Raw genomic sequence first — 23,207 nt, forward strand, 5'->3', positions numbered from 1 at the left:
TGCATAATAATAGTATGCTTATTATGCTATTAGTCCTGGATTTTCCTAAACCTTTTCTCTTTTAAAATATTCATTAGTTATAAGGTACACTTTTAAAATATTCATTGATTCCTTATCCTGACCATTGATTGGATCAGAAGTAACTTATACAATGTTTGAAGCCAACCCAGAAAAGGCCTTACCTAATCGGGACAACAGGAGCAAATGACCCAGCTCCATCCTCACACAAAGACCTAAAGAGCAGCAATGACAGCCACCGGTTCTGTGGTGGCTTAGCAGGATGTGGTGGTGCACACCTGTAATCCCAATGGCTCAGGAGGCTGAGGCAGGAGAATCATGAGTTCAAGGCTAGTCTCACCAATTTAGTGAGGTCCTATGCAATTTAGCCAGACCCTGTCTCTAAATATAATATTAAAAAAAAAAAAAAAGACAGGGTGCTGGGGGTGTGGCTCAGTGATTAAGTGCCTCTGGGTTCAAAAAAAAAAAAAAAAAAAAAGCTGATTTCCCTCTATTGAAGAACTCATGTCCAAACTTAGGTTTCCTGTAGAAAAAAGGTCTAAATGTCTTGCTTCTCCATGAGACCTCACAGAGACAGTCCTTGATTTTACAAGCCTTTTCTCTGATGGCCTCACTTCCCCCAGGCCCAGTCCAAGGGAGGGAACCCAGGACTTCACACACGCTAGGCATTCCCAGCCTTTTGTTTTTTTGAGACAGAGTTTTGACTCAATTGCCCAAGGTGGCCTTGAACTTGCGTTCCTCCTGCCTCAGCCTCCTAGGCAACTGGGGTTACAGGTGTGCGCCACTATCTTAGCCCTGATGGCCTCATTTCTTTTAGCTTCTCATCTAAATTATTCACGGATTCACTCCAGACTACTTGTTTATACAGAGAAAACATTTCTCATATGCCTAATCTTCAAGTCAAAAGTACAGCAAGAATAGGAAGAAAGGGAAAGGAAAGAGGGAATGTCAAAGCAGACAGATTACTTTGTTGGTTGGAGGCTCCGTCCCTTAAGCCACTCACTTGATAGGTACTCTGTTACTCTGCCCTCTCCTATTTCCAGAGATTCTTCCCCAGAACCAAGAACTCTCCACCTCTATGACATCCCCTTTGTTGCTAAATTCCACTCGCCCCAGAGGCGCCAAGGCACCCTGAGAAGGAAGCTGTAGTGCTAAAGAAGAAAGGAGAGGAAGACAGAGGTATCCAAGATGCTGCGGCTTTTTGTGGGGTCTGCCAAGATTGAACCACCCCTCACTCCACCGCCCAAACCCTGCCTGACCGTTTACTTCAGAGGTGAGAGCCAAGGTCCAGAGGGAAAGAGGAGCCCCAAGAGGCCACATGCATTAGTGAAAAAAAATACATTTATTGGTATCTTACTATGTAAAAGGTACGCTAGGTGACCCATGATGAGATGGACCCTATCCAGCACCTTCAAAAGCTACCATGTAAAGGCTGGGGGTGTAGTTCAGTGGTAGAACTCTTGCCTAGTAAATAGAGCTCTGGGTTTGATCCCCGCACTGAAAAAAAAAAAAAAAAACCTGGTGTTGTTGGCACACACCTATAATCCCAGCAGCTTGGGAGGCTGGGGAAGGAGGGTCACAAGTTCAAAACCAGCCTCAGCAATTTAGCAAGGCCCTGTCTCAAAATTTAAAAAAATAATAAAATAAATAGGGCTGAGGATATAGCTCAGTGGTTATGCACCCCTGGGTTCAATCCTAAGTAAAAAAAAAAAAAAAAAATCAACCAAACCAAAAAACCCTGTACCTTTCTTGCCATTATTTCTCTCATTAGGACTTCTCTGCCTAGTTTTTCCAGGGAATGGTTATGGGAAAGGAAGAAGAGTAATACTTTTCAACTTTCTTCCAAGAACTAGGGCTGTGGCACTGGGGTTGTGGCTCAGAGGTAGAGTGCTTGCCTCACACGTGCAAGGCCCTGGCTTCCATCCTTAGCACTACATAAAAATAAATAAAATAAAGTTATTGTGTACAACGACAAAAAAATAAATATTTTAAATTAAAAGAAAAAAAAAAGAACTAGGGCTGTGCCATAAACTGAGGTTCAAAGAAAGAAAGATAAGCTGGGCATTGTGATGCATGCCTATAATCCCAGCTACTCAGAAGTCTGAGACAGGAGGATCACAAGTTCAAAGCCAGCCTCAGCAATTTAGCAAGGCTCTAAGCAATTTAGAGACCCTGTCTCAAAATAAAAAATAAACAGGGCTGGGGATGTGGCTTATGGTTAAGCACCCCTGGGTTCAATCCCTGGATCAAAAAAAAAGGACTGGGGATATAGCTTGGTGGCAGAGCATTTGCCCAGAATGCACCAAGCCCTAGGTTTGACTCTAGCCCCACAAAAAAAAAAAAAGAGAGAGAAAAAAAAGAAAAAAATATATACAGGAAGATGTGTGTAGGTTATAGGAAAATAATACACCATTGTATACAGGGACTTGAGAATCCACTGACCTGGATATCCATAGGAGGTCCCAGAACCAATTTCCCAGGATACTTAGGGATAACAGTAGTTCCTAGAAAAGCAAAGAATGAAATTCCTTTAATTTTTTTTTTCTGGTCTGTAAAACCATGCTTGTTGAACATGACAATATTCACAGACCGATACTTGGTACCATGGACTCACAAAGGATGCTGTATCCAGTGTGCAGGATCATAGAGGTCTTCAGGGGGTTCAATACTATTTGCCCTGATTGGTTAATTTTAGAATTAGCCAGGCAGAGACTTGCAGCTCCTCTCCCTGACTAAAGCCCTCTCCCCCATCATATCACAAAGGCACCATTCTCCTCCTCCTAGAAATATATCTAACAAAAATGCTGAAAACCACTGGGCATGGTGTTGCATGCCTGTCATCCCAGCGACTCAGGAGGCTGAGACAGGAGGATCGAAAGTTCAAAGCCAGCCTGAGCAAAAAGCGAGGTGCTAAGCAATGTAGGGAGACCCTGTCTCTACATAAGGCTGGGGATGTGGCTCAGTGGTTGAGTGCTTCTGAGTTCAATCTCTGATACAAAAAAAAAAAAAGCCTAAAACCCAGAACCCTGGGTTCACTCATAGATATACCCACAAACTTTACAAGTTCCTATTTGTTCTTTTTTTGGTACCAGGAATTGAAACCAGGGGCACTTAACCACTGAGGCACATCCCAACTCCTTTTTTATTTATATATTTTATTTTGAGACAGGGTCTCCCTAAGTTGCTTACGGCTCTCTAAGTTAATGAGACTGGCTTTGAACTCGTGATCCTCCTGCTTCAGCCTCCCAAGCAGCTCAGATTATAGGTGTGCACCACTATGCCCAGTCCTATTTATATTCAATGTTTGGTTTGGTACTGGGAATTGAATCCAGGGGTGCTTAACCACTGAATCACGTCCTCAGCCTTTTTTATATTATATTTAGAGACAGGACTCACTGAGTTACTAAGGGCCTTGCTAAGTTGCTGAGGCTGGCCTTGATCTCACAATCCTCCTGCCTCAGCCTTCCAAGCTGCTGGGATTACAGGCCTGCGCCACCACACCTGGCTATGTTTACTATTTTATTCCTTTCATCCTGTCCTTCTCAGCATCTTCCCTGCATACCACCCAGTTCCCTGCACCCCTGGCTCATAGAAACACACACACACACACACACACACACACACACACACACGCATTCACATTCTTTCCTTGAGAAGATGCTCAAAGTAATTTATCATTTAAAAAATTCTTTTGCAGGATTATTGACTGTCTTCAATTAAGAAATTTCTGGGGGAGAGGGATTTTAGTGGGTAAAGAGCATTCAGCCCATTTACAGATGTCTCAGGATGTCTTAGGGTGCTCTACCTTTGCCCTGATTATAAATAAACCATGAGGGGCTGGGGTGGTGGCTTAACGGTGGGGCACTTGCCTTACATTAGGGCACTTGCCTCACACATGTGGTGTGCGGGGTTCAATCCTCAGCACCACATAAAAATAAATAAAGGTATTGTTTCCATCTACAACTAAAAATAAATAAAATAAACCTCGAGTCTCAGTGCATAACAGCAAAAGTTTACCTCTTACTCACACCAAGTCCTGTGTGGATGGTGCTGGTCAGGGGGGTCTCTTGCATGACAGGACCCAGTGGGGGATCAGCTGCTTGTCCCTTGTGGGTGTGAAGTCACCACTCTGCAGGTGGCCATAGGGTGAGGGGGAGAGGAGAATGGAGACTCACATGCAGATTTTGGGAACCCAGCCTGGCAGTTGTGAATATGGCTCTTGTACCCAATTGACCAGAATGAGCCACACTGGCCCACTTGACTGGAAGACGCTGGGAATGAAGGATTTAGGAAGAAAATGAAAGGGACAAAGCATTATCTGTCATACAGGGTGATAAAGTGAGAAATTTCTAAACATCCTCCCCTGCCTCCTGCCAAAACACACACACACACACACACACACACACACAGAGTCAATGCCCTCTCACACTTGCAGAAGTAGATGGGAAAAGTCCTTGCAATGTGCTATGTCCCTTGACCCCATCAAGCCCAGACATTGAAATATTTCCTAGGACCAATGCTGGCCCCTTGGTGTCTCTGCAGATGTGAAGAAAAGAACTCATGTGGCAGAAGGGAATGACCCCATATGGAATGAGGTACACACCCAGGGCAAGCCCAGAAGAGGAATCACTCACTGACCCCAATGGCAAGGGCGGACAATGGTGGGGTCCAGGCAGGTGCTTAGAGGCCTGGGGAGCAGACAGGGAGCCTCACGGGCTTTCCCGAGGCCGAGGCATCTCCAATCTGACAAGGTTATATTCCCGCGGCTTTCTTAGTGCTTCTTCCCAGCTCCGGGATTGACCGTGGTAGGGCCCATCCACTGATCCAACCACTCCACAGATGTGTGTCTAGAAGTCTGATGCAGAGACAAGGATCCCCGTGTAGGACCCCCATGTCCTCTTTCATCCATCCCTGCTGCCCCTGCCCCAAGCTCCTGAACTCCTAACACAGCTTCCCAGTTCAAGCCAAGGAACCCAGATGGGACACCCTGTCCTTTAGGCAAGACAGCAAATGCCATCTCAGGAAATTGGACATGAGGGAAGCTCCAAGTTTGGGGGAAATATGGTACCAGCCCCTGTCCCCAGCCTTCCCTCACTTCTTAGGAGGATGTGATGGGGAGGGCAAAGGAAGGACGCTGATCTCTCCATGCCCTCCACAGGCCCTGGTATGGTACCTCTGGAATCGCCCCCTGGAAAAAGACTCCTTCCTGCAAGTCATCCTTCGGGACATGACCCCATCAAAGAAAGAAAGGTGAGGCAGAGAGAGAGAGAGAGAGAGAGAGAGAGAGAGAGAGAGAGAGGGAGGTGTGGAGCCTGGCTCCCTGACCAGAGCAGCAGCAGCAGGTCCATCTCACCTCTCACCCTCATTCTGCTGCAAGGACGGAGCTCACTTGAGCCAGTCAGGGAGGAGACGGGGTGGGGCCTGGAACAAGTTGGTCAGGACGGGAACTTGGGCTTCCAGCAACAGCTCTGGCCTTCTGAAGCTATGGGCCTCCCCTTCCTTCTTCTCTCTGGCTAAATAAAGCCTGGCTTCCTAACCAGGTCCCTTCTAATGCCCAACCCAGAGGGACAACCCCTTGGGAGTGAAGTTATGGCAGTTCAGAGAATCTGATGGGCTCAGCTTCAGTCTGGTGCTCACTCTTCGCCCGATCAGCAGTTCCTTGCCTTGGGAGCCCCAGAGCGAGGAGAGCCCCGCGCCTTCTGGTGGATCCCCTGTTTCCCTGGGTGGTTCTTCAGCCCCTGAGAGAAAACCATCCCAGCTCAGGCCTTTCCCACAGGAGACCCTGTCCCCTGGTTTGGATCTCACCCCTGCTCCTTCCTTCCCCAGGTTCATTGGTTTGGCCACGGTACTGCTCAAGTCATTGGAGAAAAAATCCAGGGAGGTCCTTTTTGTGAAGGACCTGGTCCTGCTCAACCATTCCATGGAGCCCACAGAGGTGACTCAGGCCCAGGAAGGCCACAGCAGGGCAGCTCGGGAATTGGAGCAACCAGTAGAGCCGAGCTTCTGCACTCCAGCAGGGAGCCCACTGCCATTGTCTGCCGATTCCCCCACCCTGCCGTCCACCTGGCAGCTCCCCTTCCATCCATCCATTGAGAAAGATCAATAGATTGTCCTGAGAGTTAGCACTGGGATGAAAATTGAGTTGATTGTTTTAATTAGGGAAGGGGTTACCAGGGATGAACCTCGCGGGCACTCGGCCACTGAGCCACATCCCCAGCCCTATTTTGTATTTTCTTTAGAGACAGGGTCTCATTGAGTTGCTTAGCACCTTGCCATGGCTGAGGCTGGCTTTGAACTCGCTATCCTCCTGCCTCAGCCTCCTGAGCCACTGGAATTACAGGGGTGCACCATGGTGCCCGGCCAAAATTGAGTTTTAGCAGACACTTGAAGGTAGCAGGGGAGCGGGAAAGCTTTTTAGTGGGGAAATGGTAGGCTCCGAGTGTACCTGAGTGGAGATGTTACATGGAAACCAGAGGCTGGCTAACTAGAATCCCAGCATCCTCTGTGATTGGTTTGGGGAGCCTGTTTCTCTACTTGGTCCTAAGTTGTGAATAGGGACAAAAATTAGGGCAGCGGTCAGGTTGTTATTCATCCAGTCCTGGCCATTGGAGGCTGGTGGTCATTGCCCGGCTTCCCGGATTGTTGTTAGAGATAGGGGTCTGACTTCCTACAAGTCGGACTTCATGGAGGCTGCCTTCCAGGGCTGGTTGCTGTAGATAATGGATTAGTTGCCTGCGTAGGTTGCTGCAGATTGCGGTCAGAGTTTTATTTTTATGTGTGGTGTGGCCTCATCTATTTGGATATTATGTCTCTCAGAAGAGCATTCCTTTTCCCAGTGGGCAGGAAGAGAAGGAAAACCAGGCAGGGGCCTCAGTTCATGGAAGGGGGCTGCCTATACTTTCAGCATGTAGTTGGGGGAGAAGGTGAGGTGGCAGAGCTGAAGCAGGGGGTGGCCAAGTGAAAGGGCCCTGTGGTCTGCACTGCTGAGCGGTGGCCTTCCTCTGATGGCTCAGGGCCCTTGGGGAGGTGAGCAAGCCATCTTGGTGATGACGTGAAGCCGGTTGGGGGTGAGGTCCTCTGGAAGCAGGAGGTCTTTGTAGGAGGCCAGAGATGCTAAGCGAGGGGGAGAGATGGTTCCTGATGGACGCCCCGTCACTCCCCTCTCCTCCCCACCTTCTTGCTGCCATTGCCACCGCTGTGTGGCTCCTTGATTCTCCCAGTGTCCTCCACTGCTCTCTCCTCTCTGGTTTATGTCTTCCCTGCACCCCGACTGCGCCAGGTGTGGCCCCGTATCAGGGGCATCATCGTCACTCCCCTCCAGAGGATTGGCTGTGAGCCCGGCCAGCCTGGGAGGGTTCCAGGGTCTGGATGACCAGCCCCTGCCTTTGCTTTGCAGTGCACCATCAACCTACAGGTGTTCCATATGACCCAAGAGGACTTTGAGAGGACAGGTTTGTCCTTCCCTGGGGCTTCTCCCAGCATAGCTAGATGGGCTTTTTGGAACCTTGACACCCAACCCTTGAGGCTTTCAGAAGGATCGTGATCAGGTTCGGGTCCCTGGAAGCCATACAAATCTAGTGGCCGCATCCCCCAGACATCTTGCGAAGGCCATCTGACTCCCCGTGTGTCCACTTGTCATCTTCAAACAAAGGCCCAGCCTTCGGTGGGCATAGGGGGTACAAGGATGACCATTTCCAAGAGCCCCCCATTGTGAAGAGTTGGGTCCAGGGTGTCACAGTTACTGAGGGGGGGAGGGGTCCCTGGAAATGTTCTGGGGAGCACATGTGCCCCTATTAAGGAGTCTTGGCCATGTTTTTAGTCAGTGGCTGGTCATAGTGGGGGGCAGAGTGATGAAAGGGGGAAATGGCTCTGCCCCCCCTCCTGAGCCCCAGCCTCTGCGCCCTCCCTGGATGGCTTCTCTAGAAAAGGAAGACGTCCTGGGCATAACTATGAAAGAGGCGGCCCGTCAGAAGCTGTTGGTTCCTGGCGCCACCACACCAGTGGTCCTGTCCTCAAAGCCTCAGCACTTTCAGGTGAGGACTCTGCAGGTTGAAAGTCCATGTGACCCACCGACATCTTCACCATGCCCCCCAGCCATCCCCTCCCCTTCACGAGGTCATGGTCAGACCCAGCTTCAGGTCCTGAGAACCTCGTCACATCCCCCGCTCCTCCAGGGGCCTTTCTAGGAATGTGTGCCTGTGGCTGGGACTGGAGCCGACCTGGTGAGGCAGGAGGAGGGGTCCAGTGTGCGCCCCGAAGGCCCCCATAGATGCTGGGAGGCAGAGGGCAGGGACCTGCCCTTCCAAGTCCTTGGATTGTTGGCTAAACCAGTGAGAATCCTACAAGGTCAAATCAAACTGTGCGGGAAAAGGCTGAGCAGGGTGTGAGGGGGCGCAGGGGAAGGTCTGCAGAGCCATGTGAATTCCAGAAGCCCATCCAGGCCTCACTCACCCCACTCTGATCCATAGCCTGCAGCCCAACATCGCTGCCAGGGTTCTGCCTGTTTCCAGCATGCCACCTGCCCGGGAGGTCCGAACTTGACTTTTCCTCTCTTCCCACATTCAGGTCATGGCCAAATCCTAGCTCTTCCTATCACCCGTTGCCCCACTTCTCCCTTCCCATGCCCATTCCCTGCATGGCGCACGACTATCACTTCCCTGAACCGCACCGTCAGATAGCCTCCTCCTACCTGTTCTTTTTTTTTTTTTAACAGGTTTTTTTTTTTTTTGAGAGAGAGAGAGAGAGAATTTTTTAATATTTATTTTTTCAGTTTTCGGCGGACACAACATCTTTGTTTGTGGTGCTGAGGATCGAATCCGGGCCGCACGCATGCCAGGCGAGCGCGCTACCACTTGAGCCACATCCACAGCCCCTCCTACCTGTTCTTTATTTGCTTTCTGAACCCAGCACCTTGTATATGCTAGGAAACTACTCAACCGCTGAGCTGCACTCCTAACCCTCCCTGTATATTTTAGTTATCATGGTCTTTCAAAGATGTCTGATCATCATGTCATACACTTGCTTAAAAAAAATCCCAGTGTCCTGGGACAAAACCTAAGTGACCTGGGACCTTGCTAACCCAAGGCTGCTTCGAGTCCAGCTGCTCCTAGCCTTTCCCCTTGGAGTCTCTCTATCCACAGTACCTAAAATGCTGCTTATCACAGCAACTGAAAGAAGAGTCCCTGTAGGGGAAGGGGAGCTGGGCCCCCAGCATCTCCCTCCTCTGTGCTTTCCTCTATAGGTGCGGGTGAAGGTGTTTGAAGGGCGACAGCTCATGGGCAACAACATCAAGGCCATAACAAAGGTGACCATTGCGGGCCGCCAGCATAACACACGGGTGAAGATGGGAAACAACCCTTTCTTCAATGAGGTAGGCTGAGCGGGGCAGGTCAGGCAATTGAGCCAGGCAGGAGGTGGGCGTTTCCTGCAGGAAACGCTTGCTTCTTATCTAGGGTGTCTTCAAGTAGGTCTCCTGCAAGCATTTACTGAGCACGTACTGAGGGCCAGGCACTGTGCTTGGCATTGGGAGTATAGAGCACCATCATTTGGAGCCTTGCCTTTGAGGAGCTGATGGTCTGGTGGGGGTGGGCACAGCACTTGAACCCAAAAGCAATTGCAATCCTTCTGGGCACACCCCCCCACCCATGACCCACCTCCTCCAGGCGCACCCTACCAGCCTACAAAGACCTTTCAAACTTGGATGGACTGGTTAGGTTACAACTGTCACAACCCAATCACTTCATCACTGAACATCCCTGCATTAACACAGGAGTTTCTGGGCACACCTCATATCCAGACCACAACATCAGGGCAGCTGGCTGGCTAGGTTCTCCAGAGACCCCCTCCCCTTCCCCTTTACCTGGATGGAAAGCCCTCTGGGGGTCCAGGAGTCCTGTGTTACTGGAGGAACGTGAGGTGGTCTTAAACTGAAAGTCATTGAAATGCTCAAAGTCGGGGGAAAGAAGCACAGTATTCCAGAGTTTCGGGTTTATTGGCTCCTTGAGGGAGTGGAGGGAGAAGCGTGGTTCCACCCTACCCCCTACCAATTCTCTCTGCCTCCCAGATTTTCTTCCAGAATTTCCATGAGATTCCAGCAAAGTTCTTCGATGAGGTCATCCTAATCCAGGTGAGGAGCCAAACTGGTCCCCAGCAAAATGGCTCCATTTTCTTGTCCCACCTCAATCCGAGAAGCATTTCAGTCCTAGCCCATGCCCTTAGAGCCAGGGTCACCTGAAATTGTCTTTCTGACCCCAAAGAAGCCTCTCCACCATCTTCTTTGCCCCTATGGTAGCCCAAATTTCCCATTCATTTATTCATTCAACAAATGTCATGGATGGCTAACAGGCAGGTTTGAGGGGGGGTGGGCTGTGGCAAACAGGTGACCGCTTCCATGTGTCGGGATTCTCAGGTCACCAGGGGCCTAATCCATTCTCCAACCAGAGGGAGCTGCTCCCAATGGAGAGAGTTTATCACACACCTGAGGAAAGCAAGGAGGCTTGTCCCCTGGAAACGGTTACATGTTCTTGGGAACTAGACACAGAAACAATCGTGATGAGATGTAGTGCAGACAGTCTGCGCAACCCCTTGCTTTGAGTTGGCCTTTCTGATCCATGAAATAGAACAGGGTTCCTTTGTAAAGTAAATGAGGAAAAAAACAAAAACAAAAACAAAAAAATGTGTAAGCATTGGCCGTTAGGAATCATTCCTTAAATCCTGGGGACCCTGAATATGTTCTTCCTATTGCTTCCACAGGGGATGGGGGAAATCGAAGCTGTGAATAATTAAGATCTTTCTGGAAACTCTCCTTGCAGGTGGTGAACTCGGCATTGCCACGATCCAAAGCAGAGATCGGGAGATTCCAAGTGAGTCCAGCATATCAAATTGCAGGCTTGGTCAAACCATCGCTCAGACCCTCTCTGGGCTCCACGCCCAAGCCTGGGGAAAGGAAAGATCCAGGCTTAGATCCACCTACCAACTGGGTGGCTTAGACCAATTACTCTGAGCTTCTACTTCCTTGTCTGTAAAATGGGAATAATAATAGACCCAAACTGCAAGGTCATTGTGAGGATGAAAGTAGATAACAGGGAAGTACTGGGCACCATCTTGAATTACCCAAACCCATGATACTGTAGACACATGTCTGCGTCCGGGTAACGCGTGCTGGAGAAACAGAAAGGCCAGTGTTAAGTGTTGGAGAAACCCAAAGAAAGATTGCTGCCTGTGAGGACAGAGGACAACAATGTAATTTGAAAAGACACAAACTGAGAGAGGAGTTCACACAGTCAGGGAGGGTTAAAATAAGAGTCTCAAAATCCAGGAATATCAGGAAAGGGTTGGTGCTAGGTTAAATACAGGATGCCTGGTTATATTTGAATCTTAGATAAACAACAGATACTTCTTAGATCTGTCAAAGAGGCTTTATTTTAAGATTCTAGAATGGAGCAACGCTTGATTGCATAAAACAGAATAACAGGCCAAGCAGAAGAAGTTGGTTTTATGGACAGAGAATGACTGGGAAAAAAAAAAAAAAAAAAAAGACCCAGAAACAAGCCAGGGGCGGGAGTGCACGCCTGTAATCCCAGAGACTCATGAGGCTAGGCCAGTTCACGGCCAGCCTGGGCAATTTAGCAAGACCCTACCTCAAAATAAACTATGTAGCTCAGTGGAAGAGTATCTGCCTGGTAAGCATGAGGCTCTGGGTTCAGTTCCTACCACCCCCTCTCCAAAATAACAAAATAGAAAGGCAGATTGGTCATCACAAAGTTCCTTGGCTTATAAGGTAAGGACAGGGGGACAGAACAATAGGAAAATAACTAACTGCTTAACAACAAGTTCCTTTTCGTAAGGAATAAAGCAGAGGAAGTTCGTTATTGTACAGATGTATCTGGTTCGGGAATCTGGCTCTCATTCTCCTGATTGTCTGAAGGTCACATAACAATTGAAGTGATGGAACGTTAGCATCGGTGACTCATTTTGATATTTAGTCTAGTCTCTTTGGACCCAGTGCAGTAGTTTTGTCTAAAACAACAGGCCCCCATAATTTTTATTTACAGTTATAATTCAGTAATGTCCAAATATTGTTTCATTGCACACCAAATATTGCATATGGATGCTGAAGTTCAATTTTTTTTTTTTTTGGTACCAGGGATTAAACCCAGGGGTGCTTAACCACGGAGCCACGTCCCCAGCCCTTTTTGTATTTTATTTAGAGACAGGGTCTCACTGAGTTGCCTAAGTCCTCATTGCTCTCATTGCTGAGACTGGCTTTGAACTTTGTTCCTCCTGCCTCAGGCTCCTGAGCCATTGGGATTACAGGCATGCACCACCATGCCCGGCCAGAATTCTTCAAAGTTTGTTCATATCAGGATCCAAACCAGATCCATTCATTGCAGTTAGCAAATGTGCAGCTTAGGTTTCTTATTCCATTGGTTCCCTTAATTTTTTTTTTCTTTAGCTTGCAATTTATCTGTTAAGGAAACAGTAGTTGTACCTGGTATCCTCCAGTCTAGATTGCATTTCCAGGGTGGTCATATCTCACCCTACTTCCCCATTTCCCTATCCAGAGGCTTGACTGGGAGCAATTATTTAGCAAGGTGACTTCAGCAGGAGGCACAGAGTGCCTGTGGGGCTCTCTTCCTGCTAGACCATTGCTGGTCACTGACTACCTCTACTACTGTCTGAGGAGTGACTGAACCTGAATTCTGCTTTGTCTTGGTATAGCTTTATTGGGATACAGTTGCTGTACAATGAATTGCACATATTAAAATGTGTCATCTGATATATTTTTAAATATGTACATACCCATAAAACCATCATCATGATCAAGATAATAAATGTATCTGTCACATCTATCATTCTCCAAAAGTTCCCTCAGGCCCTTCCTGTTCCTCTCATCCTACCTCCTCCCATCCTCAGCCAATCAATGATCTATCTTTCCTCCCTCCCTCCCTGTTTTTTCTTCTTTCTCCCTGCCCCGCTTCTTTCGCCCTCCTTCTTTCTTTGCTGGGGACTGAATCCAGAGGTGCTTTACTACTGAGCTGTACACCCCCATCCCCTTTATTTATTTATTTATTATCACTAATATGCTGAGGTTGGCCTCAAACTTATTTATTTTTATTTATTTATGTTTTAATATTTTTTAATCGTCGATGGACCTTTTTATTTTTATTTCTTTATATGCGGTGCTGAGAATTGAACCAGTGCCTCACACACGCTAGGCAAGTGCTCTACCACTAGGCTACTACCCTAGCTCTTGGCCTCAAATTTATAATCCTCCTGCCTCAGCCTTCCAAGTTGATGTGATTACAGGCATGTGCCATCACACCTGGAACTGATCTATTTTCCACTGTTCTAGATTGTTTACATTTTCTAGCATGTTACATAAATGGAATCACATGGTATATACCCCTTTTCGTCTTGTTTCTTTCACTAAGTGCAATTAGTTTGAGCTTCATTCCTCCTTGCATATAGCAACAGTTTGTTCCTTTTTATTGCTGAGTAATAGTCCATTGTATGGACATAATAGTTTGTTTATCCGTTCATCTGTTGGCTGACATTTGACTGCTTCCACCCTGGGGCTATTACAATGAAGCTATTGTAAAACATTTATATGTAAGTCTTATTCTGGACACACGGCTTCCTTTCTCTTGGGTAAAACCTGTTCCAGCGCAGGCTTCTTCACTGTTTATAAGACTTTGGCCATTTCTCTCAAACTCAGGATCCTCCTGTGCAGAATGGAGGTGACCACAGGCCTACCTTCCCAGTCACTGAATATTAGAGGAGTGTAGAGGGCGGTGGCACACGCCTATTGTACCAGTGGCTTGAGAGGCTGAGGCAGGAGAATCACAAGTTCAAAGCCAGCCTCAGCAATGGTGAAGCACAAAGCAACTCAGTGAGACGCTGTCTCTAAATAAAATACAAAAATAGGTCTGGGGATGTGGCTCATGGTCGAGTGCCCCCAAGTTCAATACCCAGTAGCAAAAAAATAAAAAGAAAAGAAAAAGAAAAAATCGGAGTTAAGGCAAAGATTGTGTCAAACACCAGTAGCAAATACTGTCATTGGGTCAGCCAGTGTGACGCACCTTGACTGGAGCCCTGGGTGAGTCAGGTTTCCCTTACTATCACAAATCCCTGAGAGACTGTGCGGTGTGCGTGTGCGTGTGCGTGTGCGTGTGTGTGTGTGTGTGTGTGTGTGTCCTGTCCTGGGGGAACAGGATGATCAAGGAGAAGCAAAGAGGCTCTGGGTCTCCTTTTCCCCTGGCAGAAGGCCTGAGGAATGGTACGATGCGGGCCAGGACGGGTGTGGGGCTAGGGGTTGTATATGTACAGACACATGGAAAGGCTCATTTGGGCTCACAGTTGTAGAGGTTTCAGTCCGTGACTGGGTCTTTAGTGACCCGTCATGGCGGGAGTGCAGGGTGGAGCAGAGTAGTCCACTTCATGGCCAGGAAATAAAGGAGACAGAGGAAGGGGCCAGGGCCCCACAATCACCCTTTGGGGTCAGACCCCCAGTGACCTGGCCTCCTTCTAGGTCCCACACAAAGTCCCACCCCTTCCCAAGAGTACCTAGCCGGGGACTGGCCTCCAACACCTGGGCCTTGGCGGGGAACACTGGAGTGTCAAAGCACAGCCAGACTAACCCTCCTCCCCCACTCTTGTCTTTTCAGACAGATATTGGGTTTATCTACCATTGTCCAGGTAGGTGACGGAGGTTACCCATACACGTGCATTCTGCTGAGAAAAATCGGGCCAGGGTCAAGTCACCTTGAAATCCCACCACATGAACCAGGCGTGGTGGCACACACCTGTGACCCCAGCAGCTAGGGAGGCTGAGACAGGAGGATCAAGAGTTCAAAGCCAGCCTCAGCAAAAGTGAGCTGCTAAGCAACTCAGTGAGACTCTGTCTCTAAATGAAATACAGAATAGGGCCGGGGATGTGGCTCAGTGGTCGAGTGCCCCTGAGTTTAATCCCCGGTACCAAAAAAAAAAAGAAAATCCCACCACATGGGGAGAAAGTATTAGAAGGCTCTGCTTGATAATATTTTACTGTACTCTATGGTATTTTATCTTACTTTATTTTATTTACTTGTTTGTTCGTTTGTTGTTTGTTTATTTAATGGTACCAGGGTTGGAACCCAGGGACATTTTACCACCGAGCCACATCCCCAGCTCCGTTTTTATATTTTATTTAGAGACAGGGTCTTGCTGAGTTGCTTAGGGCCTCGCTAAGTTGCTGAGGCTGCCTTTGAACTCACAGTTCCTCCTGCCTCAGCTTCCAGAGTTGCTGGGATCACAGGCCTGTACCAGCACACCCTGCCCTTACTTTATTATAACAGCATATTTTTCTGAAAAACTTTGTGTCAAATGCTAACTTTTGACTGCATCCCTGAGTTTGATTTCTATTTATTGAGGCCAGCATTGCTTGACTGAGGTTGGTTTAAAAAACCAACTCTCACTGAGTTGCTTAGTGCCTTGCTTTTGCTAAGGCTGCCTTTGATCAGATCGGGGTGAGTGGCATATTCGTTACCTCAAACATTTATCATTTGTGTGTGTTTTCACGTTCAGAATTCTCCTGCTGGCTATTTTGAAATGGACAATTAATATATATTAATATTAATTAAATAACTAATATAATTATATATTAATATATATTTTGTTGTGGATGGACACAATACCTTTATTTTATTTTTATTTCCATGTGGTGCTGAGGATCAAACCCAATGCCTCACACTTGCTAGGCACTGAGCCACAACCCCAGCTCCTGAAATGGACACTTATGGCCAACCATAGTTACCTCACTGTGCTCTGGAACATTAGAAGCCTTATTCCCTCCTCTTCAACAGCACCCCTGTACCCAGTGAACAACTCTTCTCTATCTCTCCTCCTCCCCACCCACCCACCCACCCACCCTCTACTAACCACTCTTCTGTGGGGCCCTGGTGATTGACATGACCTGGCCATGACATACTGCCAGGTTGAGATCTGGATCTGAGGGTGGGGCAGATGGATGCCTCTATCGTGTCTGACTCCAGACCAGGCCAGTCACAGCAGCAGGTTCCCAGGTGGACAGGGGACACTCTTTCATGGAGGCAATAGCTGGCAACCCTAGGAGGATCCCCTAATGGCTGAAGTGGCTCTTGATCTCCTCTATCGTAGGGTGGGAACCAGAAGGTTAAGAGACATCTTTCCTGCCCCCTCTCCCCCAGCAACAGTGCCGGGTTTCAGGGAGAGCCGTGGAGACTAGAGGCTGGGTCTCCCGGGGCCCCTCTGCTTCTCCAGGTCACGCAATCATAAGGAAATGGCTGGGCCTCTGCCATCCAAATAAATCCACCAGCGGCGTGAGAGGCTACCTGAAAGTCACCATCTGTGTCCTGGGTGCTGGCGACCGGGCCCCGGTGAGGTGCCCCGCCGGGCCCCAGGAGCATTTTCTACCCTGGCCTCTAACCTGCACAACCATCCTGTATCCAGTGTGTCCCTGTAGGGTGGTCCCACTCCGCCCACCCCGGCTGTGACCCCCCCACAACCCTGACCCTGTCTGCTCTCAGGTGGATCAGAAGCTGGCCTACTCGACCGATGATGTGCAGGTCTTCAAGTCCACGGCAGTCCCCATCAAGATGGCTTACCTACAGTTCTTCATCTACTGCGCAGAGGACCTCCATTCCGGTAGGAGGGGAGGGACGCCCCTTGCCTGCAGGGGAGCAGCCCAGACCCTTGTGGGGCCTTCTCATTCCTTTTGACACTGACCTAAGAGGTGGGGTGGGGGACAGAGTGAGATGAAGTCCTCCAGGACTGTTGGACCAAGGTCATCCTGGTGTCCCTTTGTGCCTTGACCGGCCTTTGATGCCCAGATGCAGACTCACGGTACTTTCTGATCATCCCACCCCACTTCCCCCCTTCTGTGGGGAGTGGACGTCACACAGAAGGGGCAGAGCGGGGGTTAAGTAGTGGTGTCATCTTTCCATTTCTACCTCCTTAAAAAAAAAAAAAAAAAAAGGTGCTGCCATCTCAGAGTCTTTCAATTTCTTGTTCATAGAGAAACGCCCGATTGTAAATCCTGTGTTGGAGGTGGAACTCATTGGGGAGAAGGTAAATAGAAAAACAGAACATGGCACCTGAAAAAAGGAGTGGGCTGGGACCCCAGAAATGGAATCCTAGCTCATCCACCAACGAGCAGGGTGAGCCTCTGGAGGTGGGGCAGTGGACAGGTGGAGGCCAGTTCTCTCCCACCTCCGCCGCCAGAGAATGCCCAGAGCCCTGCAAGGAGAAGATGCCCACGGGAACCAAACACCTGGCCCATGAGTGAGTGGGTAAAATAACTGCCCACAAACAAACTGCAGTGCCACTGCCCTCTTGGCCTCAGTTTCCTCATCTGTAAATGAAAAGACCTGAGCTAGAGAACTGCCAAAAACCTCCAAGTAGCACTTCCCGAAAGTACTGACAGGTATCAGGTCCCATGTTGCAGATGTTAAGTCCTATGTTGCAGGGCGTGGTGATGCACGCCTAGAATCCCAGCCACTCAGGAGGCTGAGGCAGGAGGATCACAAGTTCGAGGTCAGCCTCAGTCACTTAGTGAGGCCTTAAGCAACTTAATGAGAAAGGACAAAATGAAAAGGACTGGGAATGTGACTCAGTGGTAAAGTACCCCCTGGGTTCAATCCCCAGTACAACAACAACAACAAAAAAATTCTATGTTCAGATGTGGGGAAGGCTAGGTTAAAGTTAAATAGGTTTGTCTTAGAAGTCACAAAACATCATTTTACTCTACTAGCCCACATGTCAGGAGAAAAGAATTAAGGTCCTCCTCCTGAAGGGAGAAGTACCAAGGAGTATGGGTGCATATTTAAAACTATCACACCGAGTATTTATTTTCCTATGGTCTGGGTATCCCAGAACTAGTGGAGAAATTCTTGGGTGACAAGTGACACACTTTTTTAAAATTATTTTTTAGTTATAGTTAGACACCATACCTTTATTTTATTTATTTATATGTGGTGCTGAGGATCGAACCCAGGGCTTCACATGTGCCAGGCAAGTGCTTTACCGCTGAGCCACAACCGCAGCCCCGTGACACACATTTTTTAAAAATACTTGACAAGTTTGTGTTTATTTTAGTGTACCTAAAAAGCTTAACAATGCCAACTAACACTTGATTTCATAGACATTATTACCTAGAGTAAGGCTAAGTTTATGTTTTATGTCAGTTGATGGTTTTAAGGGTATTCTGCTATCATCAACCATTGTTTGGGCCATTTTTCAATTGGAATTTTGTAATTTATCCACCATAATTTCTGTGTATGCACTCCTGGAGTAAAAGTTATGACCCTATCTGTACCTATTTAAAAATGAAAGGGCTATGAATGTAACTCAGGGGTAGGGTGATTACTTAGCATGTTATGAGGTCCAATGCTCCTAGCATTGCTAAAAAAGAAAAGAAAGGAAGAGAGAAAAGATAAAGGAGAGCTCGAGGTGTGGTTCAGAGGTGGGGGTCTTGCCTGGCTTGTATGAGGCCCTGGGTTTGATCCTCAGCACCATAGAAAAATAAGTAAATAAATAAAATAAAATAAAAGTATTGTGTCCATCTACAACTAAAAATACAAAATAAATAAAAATGAATAAAGAAAAAAAATGTTCATTGGAAAGTGATTGAAGAAGAAATACTGAGGAGTGTGGGTCTGGCAAATGCTCTGAGATAAGTAACCAAGGGACTGAAGTGGCAGCTGATGAGAAGTTGTCCAAGGACAACTTTCAAGGACAAGCCCGATCACTTGGTGCCACACAGTCCGCCTGTGACCTGGACAGGGAGAGCTGGAAAGTGAGGCCAGTAGTGGGAGGAGGGGACAGGCTGGCACTGACCACGCTGTGTTAGTCAACTTTCCATCACGGTGACAAAGAACCTGAGAGAAACAATGTAAAGGAGCAAAGGTTTGTTTTGGCTCATGGTTTCAGAGGTCTCAGTCCATGGTCAGTGGCTCTCCTGCTTTTGGGTCTGTGGGGAGACACAACACCATGGAGACAGCCTGTGGTGGAGCAAAGATGCTCTCCTCTTTGTGACCAAGAAGCAAAGAGAGGAAGAGGGACTGAGGTCCCAATCCCCCCTGCAAGGACACGCCCCCAGTGACCTCACTTCCTACCATCAGGCTCCACCTCTTAAAGGTCCCACCAGCTCCTAGTAGCTCCATCAGCTGGGGACCAGCCTTGAATATATGAGTCTTTGGGGGATGCTGAAGATCCAAACCATAACACCTGCTTTCGGATGTTCCCAGCTCAAGACGATTGTGCAGACTCAAACCGACAACCCAATATGGAACCAGATCCTGACCTTCCAGATTCAGGTATGGCTGTTCCATCATGCTCACCCTTGCCCCCCCAGTGGAAGGGAATCTTGAGTGTTCATGTGTGAATATGGATGGAAGGTGAAGACAGGAAGCCCAGTGAGGGGAGCCGGGCCTCTACCTCAAGAGAGCACATGGAAGCTCAGACAGGGAAAACCTTGATTTATTTATACAGTATGAAGCAGTGAGTGAACCATGCAAATGAACTTTCCAGAGAATTTAAATGTGCTCCTCACCCATATTTAGAAAAGATAATAAACAGGCAGCCATGGTCTAGCTACTCGGGAGGCTGAGGCAGGAGGATCACTTAAGCCAATCACTTAAGGTTTGAAACCAGCCAGGGCAACAGAGTGAGACCTCATCTCCTAAACAAAACAAACAAAAAGCAAATCACTTTAAAGACTCATCCTAGATTGTAGTGTACATTTTCTACCTTCAAGGCAAAGTACTCTGAAGATAATGACAGCTCTGTGTAGATGGCCCCAAGGCATCCTGGAAGCCTAGTTATTACTCTGGGCTGTATGTGGACAGGGCTATGTCATCGCATACAGAATGGCTCCAAGATGCTCTTCCCTGTGGAGTACTGTCATCTGATCTCTTAGCCTTTCAGTTCTTCTAGGTCATTTATGAACTGTCATGGATGACAGCTCTCCTGAAGCCCTGGTGGAGCCTTAATGACCTTTTGACTCGATGCCAACTCCTAAGAGCTGTGTGTAAAATCAGAATATGCTCTCTCCTAAGTGCAAGTGCAGAGAAATCTGTGTCCTATCAGTTTGCCTACCCAGAGGGTGTCTAGCTTTCTTATAGCTTCCACTGTGCAATACAAAATTAGCTCTCTTCCTCTCTCCTCTGAACTACCTCCCTGATGTTTCTAGAAGCTTCCCCCAGTTGGCCTCCTAGTGAGTCATCATTTTCAATAATTCCTCATAATCCCTACCTCCTAAGATGATTTTATAGACTCTTGGTGGAGGAGGGGAATTTAGAAGAGGCCTAGCACATAGTCTTGCTCGGATCTCTTTCACCTTTCTGTGGCTGTGAGGAGTGGGTGGCCCAGGTCCTCCACGGATGTTCATATGTTGGCCTTCCAAAATGTGATAGTGGCTAAAGACCCCGGGACTTCACTCATGCCAGGTCTCCACGGTGGAGATCATTTGGAGTGATCATCACTAGCCCTTTGAAAAGGTATCAGGCAGATATGAGCCTCGCTATAAAGAGGCAGGATGACTAACTGCACACAGGTGCCAGCACCTGCGGCCACCTGGTCAAGGGGACACTGCTGAAAATGGGCCTGTGGCGATGGCCAACTTGAGGGCCCAGAGATGGAGGGGAGACAGTGTGCTTGAACCTAGACAAGGAACCGGGATGGGGGGAAATTCTTAATGGAATGGATGAAAAGATGGTTTGACCATGAACTTGAAGAACTTGGAGGATTCATAACTTTGGACGACCTGGATGGCCATGGCATCCATCTCTCCCCTTCCAGTGTTCTTTCTTCACCTGGGCAGTTTTCTCTTTTCTTCTTATGTGCTCAACTAGAAAGCCTTTTCCTGACTCCTCACTTGGTCCCCAGCTACCAAGGCAGGGGTAGAAAGGATGGGGAAGTGGGGCTGGGGTGGTGGCTCAGTGGCAAGAGCTCTCGCCTAGCACATAGGAGGCGCTGGGTTCTATCCTCAGCACCACATATAAATAAAATAAAGGTATTCATTGTGTCCAACTACAACTAAAAAATATTAAAAAAAAAGAAAGGATGGAAAGGGTGGAGAACCAGGAGGTTCCTAGCCACATCTCAAGAACTGCTATAAGGAGGATAAGAAACCCCAAATAAGGAGATTTGGGATCCCACTCAGGGTTTCAAACCCAGAACTTCTGTTTCATATGAGTTTTTTCCTTATTATTTTCTATTTTTTAAATTGTAGTTGGACACAATATCTTTATTTCTTTAATTTATTTTTATGTGGTGCTGAGGCTTGAAACCAGTGCCTCACACATGCTAGGTGAGTGCTCTACTGCTGAGCCATAGCCACAGTCCCTATTTTCTTTTAATAATTGAAGAAAAATACAATCGAGGAGGAAAACATATGCAAAGCAGAGATAAGATTCAGAAGCTGGAATTCAAATCCTGATGCCACTCTTTATTATATGACCTTGAGAGGGTCCCTCTCTGCCTCTGGGCCTCATTACCCATCTGTATATAGGAACAAATCACAGCCCTCACTGGGTTATGGCAGAGTAGTCAAGAGATTTGAGGCTTTAGCCTCTGCATGAAGCAGGAGAACTTGAGGAAACCAACCCCTCTATGCTTCAGTTTCCCCATTTGAAAGTGAGGTGTTGTTTTGTACAAGGGATTGAACCCAGGGGCACTTAACCACTGAGCCACACCCGCAGCCCTATTTTGTATTTTATTTAGAGACAGGGTCTTACTGAGTTGCTTAGGGCCTCACTAAGTTGATGAGGCTGGCTTTGAACTGGTGATCCTCCTGCCTCCTCCTCCGGAGCCCCTGGGATTACAGGAGTGCGCCACCCACACCCGGCTGAAAATGAGAATATTAATAGCACCTAGTTTGTGGGGTTGTTGGGAGTATCACTCAGCTGATCTGTGGAAATTGTTCAGCTCAAGCTGGTGGAGGACAGAAACCCTCCCAGGGTGGTAGTTACCATTATTTATTTACTCTAGGAGGAGACTGTTTGATGAGTACTCATTTAAACTTCGAAGTTTAAATGTCAGGGAGGGCCCAGGTCTCTTGGTCCTCAAGTTTAAACTTAAGAGATCATTTTAAGATAAAAGATGATGATGTGGCAGTCCCAGGACCTATAAGTTGGGTGCAGCTAAGCCTAGGTCCAAACCTCCATAAGCTCCTTGGTAAATTCAGCTTGTCTGTGGTTGACTGGTATCTGAGCTGGGCCTTGCCCCCAGAACCTCCCAATCACTCTCAATATCTCTGCAAAGCCCAGGCCATCCCAGTGACTCACTGCTCTCTTGCCTTCATCTTGCAGATGCCCTGCCTCTCCAGATACATCAAGTTCAGAGTCTTGAACTGGTGAACAGAGGGGCTAGAAATTCAAGCACATTCGGGGGAGGAGAACATAGGTGCCTAACCAGGGGCTCAGCCCACCGGAATATGTTTCTCCCTAGCCCCAAGCAGAACTGCTGGGATGAGATCGGGACTGTCACCTTGTGCCTCAACCAGATCTCGTCCTCTGGAGAACTGATCGAAGGCAAGCAAAGCCCTGGACCCAACCTCCCACACCTCTCCCACTTGAGCCCCACCTGCTCTCACCCCCTCTCCTTCCAGGGATGTACTCTGGCTTCCTGCCTTGCTTTGGCCCCTGCTTCCTGACTCTCCACGGGGGTAAAAAGCCCCCTTTCAGGATCTACGCAGACCCTGTAAGCTTCTCGTGTCAGCTCTAGGAGGTAAAAGTTATCACTGTAAAGCAGGAGACCTGGGAAAAGCCTGGGAAGGACTCAGTCCTGATTTCTGACCACCACACTCCAGCAGAGGACAGGAAGCCTGTTACATAGATAGCCATGTGTCTGTGGGACATAAGCGGTGGCCCCAGAAAGGAACAGATGCGGTTCTCTAGACAGTTCCAGAGGAAGGGGCACTGAGACGAGACCTCGGGTAAGATTTTCCACGGGTTGAAAGGACATGGCGCAGATAAGCATGGAAAAGCAGGGGTAATTCAAGAGTGGTGAGAAGTGCCAGAAACTCAGCTCGAATTGGCTTAAATGGAAAAGGAAGGAGGCGGGGAAGGATTCCGAGTGAAGAGGGGCCTCAGGCGCCACACACAGAAGCGGCTGGTTGGAGGCTCCCTCTCTCTTCCGCTCTCCACACCTTTCTCCTGGGCCACATCCGGGTA

At 48.1% G+C, this 23,207-nt stretch overlaps 1 protein-coding gene across 1 annotated transcript in view; it reads left to right on the forward strand.

Annotated features, from left to right (window-relative positions):
• Window positions 1-920: 920 nt before the first annotated feature.
• The window catches only part of Fer1l5 (fer-1 like family member 5), a 53,266-nt gene continuing 30,979 nt past the window's right edge, over window positions 921-23,207 (forward strand). The window contains 17 exon segments of the mRNA XM_013364867.4: window positions 921-1,291; window positions 4,561-4,613; window positions 5,177-5,268; window positions 5,845-5,953; window positions 7,415-7,469; window positions 7,942-8,051; window positions 9,260-9,388; window positions 10,082-10,144; window positions 10,830-10,880; window positions 14,685-14,715; window positions 16,297-16,412; window positions 16,563-16,680; window positions 17,051-17,103; window positions 19,281-19,349; window positions 22,344-22,387; window positions 22,483-22,565; window positions 22,643-22,734. Coding sequence (XP_013220321.2) covers window positions 1,207-1,291; window positions 4,561-4,613; window positions 5,177-5,268; window positions 5,845-5,953; window positions 7,415-7,469; window positions 7,942-8,051; window positions 9,260-9,388; window positions 10,082-10,144; window positions 10,830-10,880; window positions 14,685-14,715; window positions 16,297-16,412; window positions 16,563-16,680; window positions 17,051-17,103; window positions 19,281-19,349; window positions 22,344-22,387; window positions 22,483-22,565; window positions 22,643-22,734 — 1,353 coding nt within the window. The 5' untranslated portion in view covers window positions 921-1,206.

The sequence above is a fragment of the Ictidomys tridecemlineatus genome, chromosome 12, assembly GCF_052094955.1.
Source record: "Ictidomys tridecemlineatus isolate mIctTri1 chromosome 12, mIctTri1.hap1, whole genome shotgun sequence".
NCBI classification, from domain to species: Eukaryota; Metazoa; Chordata; class Mammalia; order Rodentia; family Sciuridae; genus Ictidomys; species Ictidomys tridecemlineatus.